This window comes from Cheilinus undulatus, linkage group 1, assembly GCF_018320785.1.
Source record: "Cheilinus undulatus linkage group 1, ASM1832078v1, whole genome shotgun sequence".
In the NCBI taxonomy this organism is placed as follows: Eukaryota; Metazoa; Chordata; class Actinopteri; order Labriformes; family Labridae; genus Cheilinus; species Cheilinus undulatus.
Genome location: NC_054865.1, coordinates 4,805,071 through 4,819,289, shown reverse-complemented (window position 1 = coordinate 4,819,289; position 14,219 = coordinate 4,805,071). Strand labels below are relative to the sequence as shown.

The following is a 14,219-nucleotide window of genomic DNA, read 5'->3' as shown; positions in this document are numbered from 1 at the left end:
TTAGAAAAATAGGAATGTTGAAACTGATATAGAAACTTTTATACTTAGAAAGTAGGTACTTTCACAGTTAAATGGAAAAATAGGTAAATTCAGCGCTGTGTGATGGACTCTGAGGTGAGACCTGAGTTTCCGTTACCCGGTAATTGCCGGTCATTGGCCGGTAAAAAGGGCGGAAGTTCGGCAGATAAAAATATAACTGGTCAAAATGTCTGGCAGAAAACATGCAAATGACTAGATAAGTAAATACTGAATACTTGCGTATTATATTTTGTGTAACCTAGAAGATATGTTGCGAGAATGCATTAATATAAACTAAAAGTTGCCTAATCTTACTACATCTACTGTCCTGCGGTACTGGGGTTGTTTATCTCCTCAGACGGCAAGCACATGGCTAATTATGTATGCACGATGACGTCAAAGCGAATCTATCTCTCTACTGCGCCTGCTCATTACTGCTGAAGACTCTGCAACAGTCTATGCTCTGCAGGGAATGTTTGACCAGAGCTTTCGCATAAAGCAGAATTTTAATCTAAGTGAGGTTTTCCTGGTTAACCAAAGGCTTAAAATCATCAGCAGTATGGAGGGATTTTGAGTATGTCATCGCTGTGAGTAATGAAGAGGCTGAATCAAAAGGAATGGTACAACTGAGCATCTGAAACACCGATGCAGCAGCAGAGAGAGAGAGGCCTACACTGGTTAATTAGCAGAAGTGGTCTTGGATAAGCCGTCAATGAGAGGAGGACTGGACCGGACCGTATCTTTTCGGGACTAGTCCAAATAAACCAGGATGGTTGGATTTACTGCTTTATTGAAGGTTACAGTGATATCATTATGAGGACTGATATTAGCAACTGACGGTAAGATCCATTTTTCATTTGAAATATAGAGTTCTAACCCAGTGTCCAGTTAACAGAGCACTTTTGTTATGTGTTTGGATGCTTTGTTGTTGTCGGTGGAGGATGGTATTTTGCTGATAAGCTACAAAGAGCTTAGTGGCCAATGAGCTAACAGGCTAATGGTGCTAATGTGACACTATCTGTTGTTTATGAGTTTAACGTGGGCGTATATTGTGTAACTGACTGCATGTGTAAGGAAAAGCGTGCAGCCTTTATTTTGATACTTTAAACCACTACTGTCTCGGTTTTGGGTCAGGTCTGGAAATAAAACGTGTCCTCTCTCCCGTTTAGCGCAGACTTGTGTATCAATGTACCACAGAATACCATATTTATGCGTTTTGCTGCTGTTAATGCAGCAAAACAACGTTAAAGCAAATGTCCGGTAGTTTTTCTAAATGGCCGGAATTCTTGAGGACTGCCGGTCATTTTGACTGGGGACAAAAAAGTTTAGCGGAAACCCTGGGTGAGACCGCAAATTTGTGGTGTTGCCCTGCCTCGTCATCACCTGCTTGCGGCAAAGACGACATATGGCTTCATTTAAATTCTGTGGCTCACCATTTTCCCCAGGTTTAAAGCCAAAATGTTGCCAAATTTGCAAGCTAGCATTCTTCTTTGTGACTAAATCCTCCATGTCTGTAGCGCTCCCAGGAATAAGGTGGATTGCATGCATATCCAAACCTTGCCGCCGTCACGGCAATTCCACGTGCATTTCCCTTTCAAAATAAAAGTCCGAGGATGCCGTAACAACTGTTCGATGATCGATATTGTGAAAAATATTGCACATGATGGCAAATATCGCAATATTCGATAATATTGAATATCGGCCCATGCCTAATTTCAGCTACAGTTAGTATGATCTATCAGTGCACATGTGCATGTGAAGTGAGGCTTATCACCACAGTAATTTTAGCTACAGTTAGTATGATCTGTTAGTGCACATGTGCATGTGAGCTGAGTGAGATGTATTCCTGAGACTAGAGAAGTCAGCGGCCATTGTGTCCTAGGCTCAGAGCGGGCTTCACTCAGAATCAGCTTTATTGGCCAAGTATGCTAACACAACAACAATGTTGACTCTGGTTAGCTTTCCTCTCCATGTTCAGGATTACATTCCCCAATACATACATTTTCTATGTATCACCATTACGATTTACAAGCTTTGGTTAGTACTGTTTCTAAATACTTGAGAGAAGTTTGAGTTCACCTACAGAGCTTTGTTGGAGGCTTTGACCACTGGCAGCAGCCTTAGGAGAGCCTCCTCTGAAGCAGAGTATTTCTTCAGGTCAAACACATCCAGATCTTCTTCTGATGACAGTAAGATGAAGACCAGAGCTGACCACTCAGCAGGAGACAGTTCATTTGTGGAGAGAGGTCCTGATCTCAGGGACTGTTGGACCTCCTCCACTAGAGAAACATCATTCAGTTCATTCAGACAGTGGAACAGGTTGATGCTCTTCTCTGCAGACAGATTCATACTGATCCTTGTCTTGATGTACTGGGCTGTTTTCTGACTGGTCTTTGAGTCACGTCCTGTTTGTGTCAGCAGACCTTGTAGGAGATCCTGATTGGTGGTCAGTGACAGACCCAGGAGGAAGCGGAGGAAAAGGTCCAGGTGTCCATTTGGGCTCAGTAAGGCCTGGTCTACAGCACTCCGGTAGAGCTGTGTCATTGTAGATCTGGATGGTGGGTGTTCTTCTTTCATCAGATTGACTCCGGAGTTGATGAAGGTCTGATGGACATGAAGAGCAGCCAGAAACTCCTGAACACTCAGATGGATGAAGGAGAACAACGTGTCCTGGTACAGTCCTCTGTCCTCTCTGAAGATCTGTGTGAACACTCCTGAGTACACTGAGGCTGCTCTGATATCGATGCCACACTCCTTCAGGTCTGGTTCATAGAAGATCAGGTTTCCTTTCTGCAGCTGCTTAAAAGCCAGCTTTCCCAGGGACTCCATCATCTTCCTGCTGTGTGGACTCCAGAGTGGATCAGTCTCAGCTCCTCCATCATACTTGATGCTCTTCACTTTGTTCTGAACCACCAGGAAGTGGATGTACATCTCAGTCAGGGTTTTGGGCAGTGCTCCTCCCTTTCTGGTCTTCAGCACATTCTCCAGAACTGTAGCAGTGATCCAGCAGAAGACCGGGACGTGGCACATGATGTGGAGGCTTCTGGAGGTCTTGATGTGGGAGATGATTGTGCTGGCCTGCTCCTCATCTCTGAATCTCTTCCTGAAGTACTCCTCCTTCTGAGACTCAGTGAACCCTCTGATCTCTGTCACCATGTCAACACACCCGGGAGGGATCTGATTGGCTGCTGCAGGTCTTGTGGTTATCCAGAGGTGAGCAGATGGAAGCAGGTTCCCCCTGATGAGGTTTATCAGCAGCACATCCACTGAGGTGGACTCTCTGACATCAGTGAGGATTTTAGTTTTGATGAAGTTCAGAGGAAGTCGACACTCGTCCAGACCGTCAAAGATGAAGACCACCTGGAAGTCTTCAAACCTGCAGAGTCCTGCTTCTTTGGTTTCAGTAAAGAAGTGATGAACAAGGTCCACCAAGCTGAAATTTTTCTCCTTCAGCACATTCAGCTCTCTGAAAGTGAATGGAAATGTAAACTGGATGTCCTGGTTGGCTTTGCCTTCAGCCCAGTCCAGAGTAAACTTCTGTGTTAAGACTGTTTTCCCAATGCCAGCCACGCCCTTTGTCATCACTGTTCTGATTGGTTCTTCTCTTCCAGGTGGAGCTTTAAATATGTCTTCCTGTCTGATGGTTGTTTCTGGTCTGTGTGGTTTCCTGGATGTTGTTTCGATCTGTCTGATCTCGTGTTCCTCGTTGACCTCTCCAGTCCCTCCCTCAGTGATGTAGAGCTCTGTGTAGATCTGATTCAGAAGGGTTGGGTTTCCTGCTTTAGCGATCCCCTCAAACACACACTGGAACTTCTCCTTCAGGTTAGACTTGAGTTTATGTTGGCAAACTGAAGCAGGAGTTCCTGAAAGAACAAGAAACAGATGATGTGAATAAGCTGAGCTTATAAGTTGTACTATAAAAGAGAGGCTGTGCAGTTCTTCTTCCTCCATCAGTTTCATCCAGAAATCTCATCAGATGTTCAGTGGGTATGTGCAGAATATTAAAGCAGAGTGTGGAAATGTAAACCTCCACTTCATCTCTCCATCATCTTAAATCTATGTTTTCTTTTTACTTTGAAAAACGTACTGTTTCTCAGACAGTCAGCCAGCTCATACTGCTTCATTATCCTTAGGAAGTTTTCTGTGATCTTCAGAAAAGCCTCTCTGCTGCTCCTCTGCTCTTCATCTTCACCAACCAACACCTCCTCATCCTCACTGGGACATTCGGGGTTATCCTGACTCAGAGCCTTCTGAAATCTCTTTAGTTCCTTCTTCACAAAGATGATAATGTTCTCCTCCAGCAGCTGGAACACAAAGAGAATGTAAATGTTTAGAGGACAGCCTGGGTTTGATCTGACTGATAGAAAAAGAGTTGAGAATGATCTCTAGATAGATGTGCTCCATCATAAACTGTGAGGTACACACCATAAATATGGAGTCCAGCTCTGTTTTCTGCCGTTTGGACTGATTTCTGAAGGACTCTGATGTTTCCAGCTGAACTCTGTAGAAAAAAAAACATCAGGAGACAAGGAGATATGGAGACCCTCCTCTAGTTTCAACCTCAGGCTACTTTACAGAACTACAACTACACCCTGGAAGAGCTTGGAGGTGCTGACCCCCATCCTGACCACATCACACTTGACTGTAAACCGCCCCAACGTCTGCTGGAGCTCCCTGGCTGAGGATCTAACAGAACCATGTCATCTGCAACAAGTAGAGATGACTCTGAGTCCCCCAAACCAGAATGTGTCTGATTTTGATTTAAGAAAAAGGGATCCATCACCCTGATCTGTAGGGATGAGTACTGAAATCTGGTACCAGCATGGCACCAGTTCCTGCCAGTCCAAATGAAAGGCACTAAATACCTAATGGTATTAACATACAGGGTTTTTTTGTCCTGGCTCAATCTGAGGCGGAGGTAGTACCATTCTGATCACATTCACTCTGACCTTTCTAGGAGGTTCCAGGGGCGTGCTCTCCAGGGAGACAATGTTGTACATTTTAAAAATAATGAGATCAATCTATTTCCTGAGGGGAGCATCCCTAAATTCCCCAGACCTTGTCAACAATCTTTTGTCTACAGTGTAAATAAACTCATTAGCTTTTATATTGTTATAACAGTAATTCTAAACAGGGAACATCTATTATTTCAATAACATGGTCTAAATGTGAGAGTTATGCTGTTGTAGAGGCTTAGCCAACCCTTTAAGCCCATGAGGCTCTGCAGCTGGGCTTAAATAACTGACCTACTGATAAATTTTACCGTGTCTGATGAAAGAGTCTGAGACTAATTGTAAGTTTTAACACTGCTCATTCATTGCTCCCTCACTATAGCATGTCTTTAAACTGTAATTGTCATTCAAACATTTCACCAACACAAGGTAAACAACTGTTTACCTTCAGGTGAAACACCTGTCCAGACAAAGATCTGTTCCTGTTTATAGAAACTAGCCCTCATTGGCTCATACAGCTGTCTTATATCAGACAGCATTAAAATGAATTATTTCTAAAAGAACACAAGATTTATTTAGAATCAGTTAGTTTTCATAAGGCCCTCTAAGTTCACTGCCTGTAGGCCCCTGTTTGCTGCTTTGTAATGGCATTTTAGCAGCTGCTCTATTAATCTGATGAATTTGTCCATCAGAAACCTTCCTCATTTTGCCTTTATCTGCAGGAACCCGTCTGTGCTCTGAATCAGCCACAAATTTCTTCACAGTATGATGATCATGCTTAATTTTTCATGAAATATCTAATTTTTTCATTCCTTCTCCAAGGTTTCACCAGCAGAGATCCTTTTTCTTTCCCATATTGCTGAAACCTGTGGCCTGCTTAATAATGTGGAACATCCTTCTTCAGTAGGCTCACCTTGCAAACTAATTATCACAGGTGTCTGAGACTGATTTCAGCAATCCAAAGAGCCCTGAGACACAATATCATCCATGATTTTAACTGAAAAACAAAAAATTGAATGTTTGTGACACTTACGTCCAATTTGCATAATAATTTGGGACGCTGTTTATATAGAGATAGGTTTATTGGGAGATATGTTTATATAAAGTTGTTTCTAAAGAGTTTCTCTTTTATATTTTCTTACCTTCCATCAGCAGGTTGTTTGAAGTTAATCAAGTAACCTTTAGACTGATCACTCTTCATGGACACACAGCTGGGTTCAGGAGAGTCTGACCTCTGCTCCATCCTGATACTGAAAAACAACAAGATATGTTTACCAAAACATATTATTATCTAGAAATATATTTATACAGACAAAGGTTTACCTATAGATATTATCATCTAGAAATATATTTATACAGACAAAGGTTTACCTATAGATATTATCATCTAGAAATATATTTATATAGAGACAAAGGTTTACCTATAGATATTATCATCTAGAAATATATTTATACAGAGATAGGTTTACCAATAGATATTATCATCTAGAAATATATTTATATAGATAGGTTTACCTATAGATATTATCATCTAGAAATATATTTATACAGACAAAGGTTTACCTATAGATATTATCATCTAGAAATATATTTATATAGAGATAGGTTTACCTATAGATATTATTATCTAGAAATATATTTATATAGAGATAGGTTTACCTATAGATATTATTATCTAGAAATATATTTATATAGAGATAGGTTTACCTATAGATATTATTATCTAGAAATATATTTATATAGAGATAGGTTTAAATAGAGTTGATATGATTGTACAGAAATATGATTATATTGAAATTACATGTTAATATTGAAAGGATATGTTCATAAGTATTTTATTTAATCAAAATATGTTTAATTATACAGATATATTTGTACAGAGAAAATATACTTTTATATAGTTGTTTTTTATTTCAAGATGACATGTTTATATAAACTTAGCACATAAAGTGATGAAATTTGTGTTTAGTAGATTATTTCTTTGTTGTAACAATGCTTCTTGGCTATAAATCCCATGGTGCCATACTTACTAATGTGGCACCATTTAAAAGGGAAATTTACAGGCTTCCAATGGTGTAAGATTTATTGCCAAGAAGCATTGTTACAACAAAGAAATGTTTGTGTCTTTTTGTACTAAGTTTTGATATATTTTTATATAGAGAGGATATGGAGATATGTTTATATAGGCTGTGTCTGAAACCCATCACTCACTACCCTCTAACCTCTGTACAGTGAGCAGCAAAGAGTGGACGACTTTAAACAACAATGATTTCAGACACTACAGCGGCCGTGGGTGATGGTGTCATCGCCGTCTCACAATTAAAGCAACAACGGCTCATAGATTTCCATGACAACTGCTGAGGATTGAAATTAACGGTAGAATTTCACTGAAAACTGATACCAAGCGTAATTTTTTTTTTTTTTCACAAAAAAAAGAGATAACTAATAGATAAAAATGTTTTGGTGACTTTAGTGGCAAAACTGGAGGGATCGACCAGGGGTGTAGGGATGGAGCAGGTCTTAGGATATAATCAGGCACCTGGCCATGAAGGGCTCTATGGACATCAACAAGGATCTTGAAATAAATCTGGAGGTTGATTGGGAGCCAATGTAAGGAAATAAAATTGGAGTGACTTGAGCTGTCCTAGTGGACCTGGTCAGCAATCTTCCAACAGCATTTTGAACCATTTGCAACTGATTAAAGGGGGATTTTTTCAAGCAGGTAAAAAATGAATTACAGTAGTCAAGCTGGGAAAATATAAAAGCATGAATGAGCATTTCTAACTCAGCTTGAGACCCAGCAGACTTCAGTTTGAAGATGTTTCTCACATGAAGAAACAAGAACCAGAGACTTGACGTTTTGGTCAAAAAAGTTTAAAAAATCAAGAGTAACCCCGAGATTTTTACATTTTTTATCTTAAAGAGGAAACAGGGATCCAAAACATTTCTCAACATGAGAGACAATGACGAGGATCTCAGTTTAATCAGTATTTAACCAGAGATAATTATCATTCATCCAACCCTTAATGGTGGTCAAACAGTCAAGCAACATGATTTTATCAGGTTCAGTGGGACTAAAAGATATCAACAGTTGGCGATCATATCAGGTCTCTCAAAACTTCCTGTCCGGCCCCCAGAAGATCATCAAACTCAGAGAAGAAGGAAAAGAAGATGTTGTGGTTTTACAAGCATCTTTTGGCTTTAAATGTCTGCAGCTGTTAAATCCACCCCAAAACAATTATATTCAAACCGTTTTAGAACATTTGATCTGTTTTAACAGAAATTCACTAGTTAGCAATTATAAGTCAATATTTAAAAAACATCAGTTGCAAAAATGTCCGGATAAGGTGGTTAGAGAGTGGCAAAAAAAGGACAAAACTTGGCAGGAAAAGTGGTGGAAAGATGCAAAATGTGTCAAAAATCGGTGAAGAGGGAAACGGGTTTTTAAAAAAAAAAATAGGTTAAAAGTGGCAAAAATGGATATAAGAGTGGCACAAAGGGGATAAAACATGCACGAAAACGGGTTTAAATGGGTTGAAGAATGGCACAAAGGGGCAAAACATATCAAAAATGGGTTAAAAGTAGGGCTGAACAATTCAGGCAAATAATCTAATTGCATTTTTTTTTTACCCAATATTGCGATTGCGATTTAATATGCGATTCATTCTTGAGTTCCTCATGCCATGCATTTTACAACAAAAACAAGCAATAATTTATTCTTTACCATGTAACACAATATTCAGTTAGACCAGGCAGAACAATTTTTTAAAAATATCTAAATGTGATGGGGTTTTTTACTCATTTTGCAAATTTGATGTGAACTGTTGTATTAAATGGAATGACATTTTTAATATAATTCTCCTATTTAATAAGAAAAAAAATACAAAAATGAAGAAAATTGGATTTTTTTGGACTCTATTCTAAAATTATGACACTGGAATGATTACATGATATGTCATGCATAACATCTCTGCTGCAAAAAAAGTTCAAAACTGGTATTTAGACAAAAATTTCAGGTTAAAGAAATATTGCACCTTCTGCGATGTGAAAATTGCAGCAGGCCATATTGCGATTTAATCTAATTTGCGATTAATTGTCCAGCCCTAGTTAAAAGTGGCAAAAATGGATAAGAGTGGCACAAAGGGGATAAAACATGCAGGAAAACGGGTTTAAATGGGTTGAAGAACGGCACATAGGGGCAAAACGTATCAAAAATGGGTTCAAAGTGGCAAAATGTAGCAAAGGTAGCCTGGCAAAGTCGTGAAAAGGGGTTAAAACGTGTAAAAAAAAAAGAGTTAATTTTCAAATTCACTATCTTAAATTGAAGTCTATGATTAATCTAGTTCTCTAGAACTCCCAGGATCATCTGCTGGCAGAGCTGTGTGAGCATGACAGCGGAGTTTGAGCAGGAAGGTTAATAGGCCTGTCAGCGCCAGTGAGGGGAATCGTGGAGAAAACACGGACATAAATGATCCTCCTCTAAGTTACTCACTGTTTTAGAACAATCAGAAGATGACCAGCTGCTTTTCTATCAGGACAAATGATCACACTGAAACCACTCTGTGCTCTCTGAGACACAGGACAGACCGCCTTTGCCCATAACCAGATCTGTCTGTCAATTATAATAACTTTACATAATAGAACTTTAACTTATAGCTTTATAATGCGGGACAGTGGCTCAGTATGTGTGAAAAGTAATGAAAATGCGGGACTATCCCACACAAACATCTGGTCACCCTAGAGCTAGGTCTCAGATAGAGCCGTTTATCCTGGTCTGATAAAATCATGTTAGTTTTAGAGTGAATGGCCTTACCTGGCCTTCCTCTGTCCCCCAGAGCTCTGTCAGACCGCGCTACCGTCCCACACACATGATACTGATCCAGATAAGTCTGGTTTCCAGTAGAACCAGACTTTTCTGACCGCTCCCAGACTTGTCTGTACAAAAACGAAAGTAACTTCTAGCGGGGGAGGGGAGGGTCCTCCACTCATCTGCTGCTGCATTCACTGGTAGTTGGACATTTCACATCCCGGAAATGTCTGATATGTCCCAACTTCTCTCTGAATTCTCTCTCTCTCAAATTTGTTGTGTGTTCGTTATTACGAGGAATGTAGGGGAAAAAGAAAGACAGCAGGACTCTGGCATTAACTTCACTCAGCTTGTTTACTACTCTCTTCTTCATGGAATATACACACTGAGCAAGGGCTGAACAGCGACACCTAGCGTTGTGGAATAGTAACTGAATACACAACAAAATTCAAATGTTCTTTATCCATTAGTTCGTATCTGCAGGCTCGCAGGCAGTGGTAGATCCCGTGTTTTTATCACAGCTTTGATGGATAAAAATCTGAAGTTCACTTGAAGTACGTTTTCCATGTTATTAGTGTTTTATCTTGATTTGGTATCTCTTTTATGCGTGTTTAGTTGTGTCAACATTATGACTGTTGCTGAGTACAGGAAAATAAGACTCTTTTCTTAACCCCTTTCCACTACTTTGCCGGGTTATTTTTGCTGCTTATTTTAGCTAACGCTAGGATAACCTAGCCTAACGCTGCTTGTGAAGTACAGACTAAAAATATTTTCTACAGACTCTCTGATACCTTTATTATTTAATTCTTGTTTTAGTTTAACAAGTTTTAATAGTACTAACTTTATTTCTTAACAGGAACACCTAATTCTGAAGGCCGTTTTATACTGCACACATGTTCCCCTAACGTGTTGGTAGAGATTCAGTGCTCCAGAGAGAATGTGTTCCCAGACCTTAAAGTCTTCCAGTATCCATCTCTGGAAGAGCCACCGTTTAAGATCATGTCCCTGGATTACCACTCACAAAGCTCAGCCCACAGAAATGATCTTGTTCTTTTTTTAGGGCCTATAAGCTCTGAGCGCGGTTGGCGAAGCTTCTATCATATCTGTATGTGTTATTTTTCAGTCAGAAGAATCTCTAATTGGAGGCTTTAACACACTCAAAACTCTCCGAACTTTACAGAAAATTGTCCACCAGTGGAAAATGTATTCTGGTGGAATCGTGTGAACCCATCAAACAGGGGCTCAGAATGTGAGATAGGGGACTGGATAAGAGCTACGGGCATTAAAATTGGTACACATATGTGTCATATTTGTGAAAAGAACAACATGACAGTTAATTATTTTCTGCAAGACTAATACTCTATAATCAAAAACCCATCTCTTTCTTTAAATACTTGAACATAAAATTCTCTTAACATAAATTACCTAAAAATACAAAACTTTAATACAAAATAACCTCTTCCATTAAAATGAAATGCAATTATAAACTGTGGAGAAACTAATAAAATCTCAGAAAAAAACACCATCAAAAACAAAATGGCGAATTGCCTTGTATGATTTATTGTTATATGAACATTATCATAGAAAAAGATGCAAATAATCACCATTTCAGGTGGCCTCACCATTTTGTTTTACTTAATGGTGTTTTCAGTTATTTTAACAAAAAAAAAAACAAAGGAAAATGTGATTTTACTACCAATACTCCACTGCTCACTGTCTCCCTCTTGTAGCCCCACATGCAGGTCTAATTTATGTCTAAAAATGTAGACTCACAGCTGATGGCATTAGATCTGTGGTAAAAAAAAAAAAAATACATATATAAGGCTATATGGTTGTTGATATTTAATCTTCTGATTTCCAGAAAATGTAAACATTTCTGTGATGGGATTGAGAGCAGTCACCCAGTCTGCAGGCACTACAAATGATCTCTGTTACTGCAGAGCAGAGGGTGAGAGTCCCAAACTACTGACCAAACATTATATTTCAGAGATAGCTGATGCTTTTTAAACCATCAAAATCGTTCTGAAATAAATACAGACCATAGACTTTTTTTAAATTTCAGAACAATTTTTTATTCTTCAATGTTTTTTCTCCGTAATAATCGATTAATTTAACACACAGCTGCTCACCTCCTTCCTCAGGGGCTTTCTTGGGCTTGTCCAGGTGGGGCAGGGGGGACTGACTGACTGATAGATGGCTGCTGCTGCTCTTGACGTGTCTGTTCAGAACATGCGTCATTTTTTGACTTATGAATATGAGCAGAGCAGCTTTCCAAACGTTTGCCAGCATTAATCATTTAACTAAAACAACAGTGAAATGTATAATTCCAGTTTTCTTCAGAAATAGGAGCTAATATGTGGAGAAAGTGTGATTAAACAAGAGCACAGGGAGGTCCATCATGCTAAAACGTTAGCAAATGGGATGTTGCTGGTGTTTTGTAAGTCTGTAAGCAGCAAGCTAAAGCTAGTAAAATGAACAGCATCAGTGGGAAGAGTGTGGAGAGCTTTATACCCGGAGCCAGGGGTGTAAAAGGGGTGATTTACAGTGTGGCAAAAGACATCTCAGAAGAAGAGCTCAAGGCCAACTTAAAGGGAGGAAGAGTGACTAAAGCAACTCACATGGGGAAAAGTTTCAGAGAGGGACGAGGAAGCTCAGCTGTGTTGCTAACGTTTCAGGGGAAAGAGCTACCAGAGAAGGTTATGCTGGGTTACCTGTGCTTCACAGTTAAAGCACATGAAAGACCACCTTTGAGATGTTTCAGATGTCAGCGGTTTGGCCATGTTGCTGCAGTGTGCAGGGGAAAACGCAGATGTGGGAAGTGTGGGGAGGATCACTACATTAAAGAGTGTAATGGTCCTGTCAAGTGTTGCAACTGTGGTGGAAGTCACATGGTAGGGTTTCGGGGATGCCCTCACCATGAAAGGGCTGAGTTAGTGCAGAAGGTTAGGGATGAGAACAAGATCTCATATGCAGAGGCTACTTTACAGACCTACAACTACCCCTGGAAGAACTTGGAGGTGCTGACCCTCATCCTGACCACGTCACACTTGACTGTAAACCACCCCAATGTCTGCTGGAGCTCCCTGGCTGAGGATCTAACAGAACCATGTCATCTGCAACAAGTAGAGATGATTCTGAGTCCCCAAGACCAGAATGTGTCTTGAGTTTGCTTTAAGAAAAAGGGCTCCATCAACCTGACCTGTAGGGATGAGCACTGAAATCTGGTACCAACATGGCACCAGTTCCTGCCAGTCCAAATGAAAGGCACAAAATACCGAATTGAATTAACATAGAGGGTTTATTCCTGGCTCAATCTGAGGCAGGGGTGGTACCATTCTGATCACGTTTGTGCTGACCTTTCAAGGAGGTTCCGGGGCATGCTCTCTAGGGAGACAACGTTGTACATTTTAAAGATAATGAGATCAATCTTTTTCCTGAGGGGACCATCTCTAAATCCCCCAGACCTTGTCAACAATCTTTTGTCTACAGTGTAAATAAACTCATTAGCTTTTATGTTGTTAATAACAGTCATTCCAAACAGGGCACATCTCTTATTTTAATAACATGATCTAAATGTGAGAGTTATGCTGTTGTAGAGGCTTAGCCAACCCTTTAAGCCCATGAGGCTCTGCAGCTGGGCTTAAATAACTGACCTACTGATAAATTTTACCGTGTCTGATGAAAGAGTCTGAGACTAATTGTAAGTTTTAACACTGCTCATTCATTGCTCCCTCACTATAGCATGTCTTTAAACTGTAATTGTCATTCAAACATTTCACCAACACAAGGTAAACAACTGTTTACCTTCAGGTGAAACACCTGTCCAGACAAAGATCTGTTCCTGTTTATAGAAACTAGCCCTCATTGGCTCATACAGCTGTCTTATATCAGACAGCATTAAAATGAATTATTTCTAAAAGAACACAAGATTTATTTAGAATCAGTTAGTTTTCATAAGGCCCTCTAAGTTCACTGCCTGTAGGCCCCTGTTTGCTGCTTTGTAATGGCATTTTAGCAGCTGCTCTATTAATCTGATGAATTTGTCCATCAGAAACCTTCCTCATTTTGCCTTTATCTGCAGGAACCCGTCTGTGCTCTGAATCAGCCACAAATTTCTTCACAGTATGATGATCATGCTTAATTTTTCATGAAATATCTAATTTTTTCATTCCTTCTCCAAGGTTTCACCAGCAGAGATCCTTTTTCTTTCCCATATTGCTGAAACCTGTGGCCTGCTTAATAATGTGGAACATCCTTCTTAAGTAGGCTCACCTTGCAAACTAATTATCACAGGTGTCTGAGACTGATTTCAGCAATCCAAAGAGCCCTGAGACACAATATCATCCATGATTTTAACTGAAAAACAAAAAATTGAATGTTTGTGACACTTACGTCCAATTTGCATAATAATTTGGGACGCTGTTTATATAGAGATAGGTTTA

At 39.7% G+C, this 14,219-nt stretch overlaps 1 protein-coding gene across 6 annotated transcripts in view; it reads right to left on the bottom strand.

Annotated features, from left to right (window-relative positions):
• The window catches only part of LOC121517907 (NACHT, LRR and PYD domains-containing protein 12-like), a 53,985-nt gene that overhangs the window by 16,012 nt on the left and 23,754 nt on the right, over positions 1-14,219 (bottom strand). For 4 of the 6 annotated variants that reach the window (XM_041800052.1, XM_041800211.1, XM_041800130.1 and 1 more), the window contains 4 exons: positions 6,113-6,220; positions 4,444-4,519; positions 4,106-4,322; positions 2,102-3,881 (listed from right to left, as the gene is read on the bottom strand). In XM_041800052.1, coding sequence (XP_041655986.1) covers positions 2,102-3,881; positions 4,106-4,322; positions 4,444-4,519; positions 6,113-6,220 — 2,181 coding nt within the window. Of the gene's footprint in view, positions 1-2,101; positions 3,882-4,105; positions 4,323-4,443; positions 4,520-6,112; positions 6,221-9,783; positions 9,905-11,906; positions 11,996-14,219 lie in introns of those variants that run through there. The other 2 variants (XM_041800450.1, XM_041800371.1) reach the window with 2 other exon arrangements.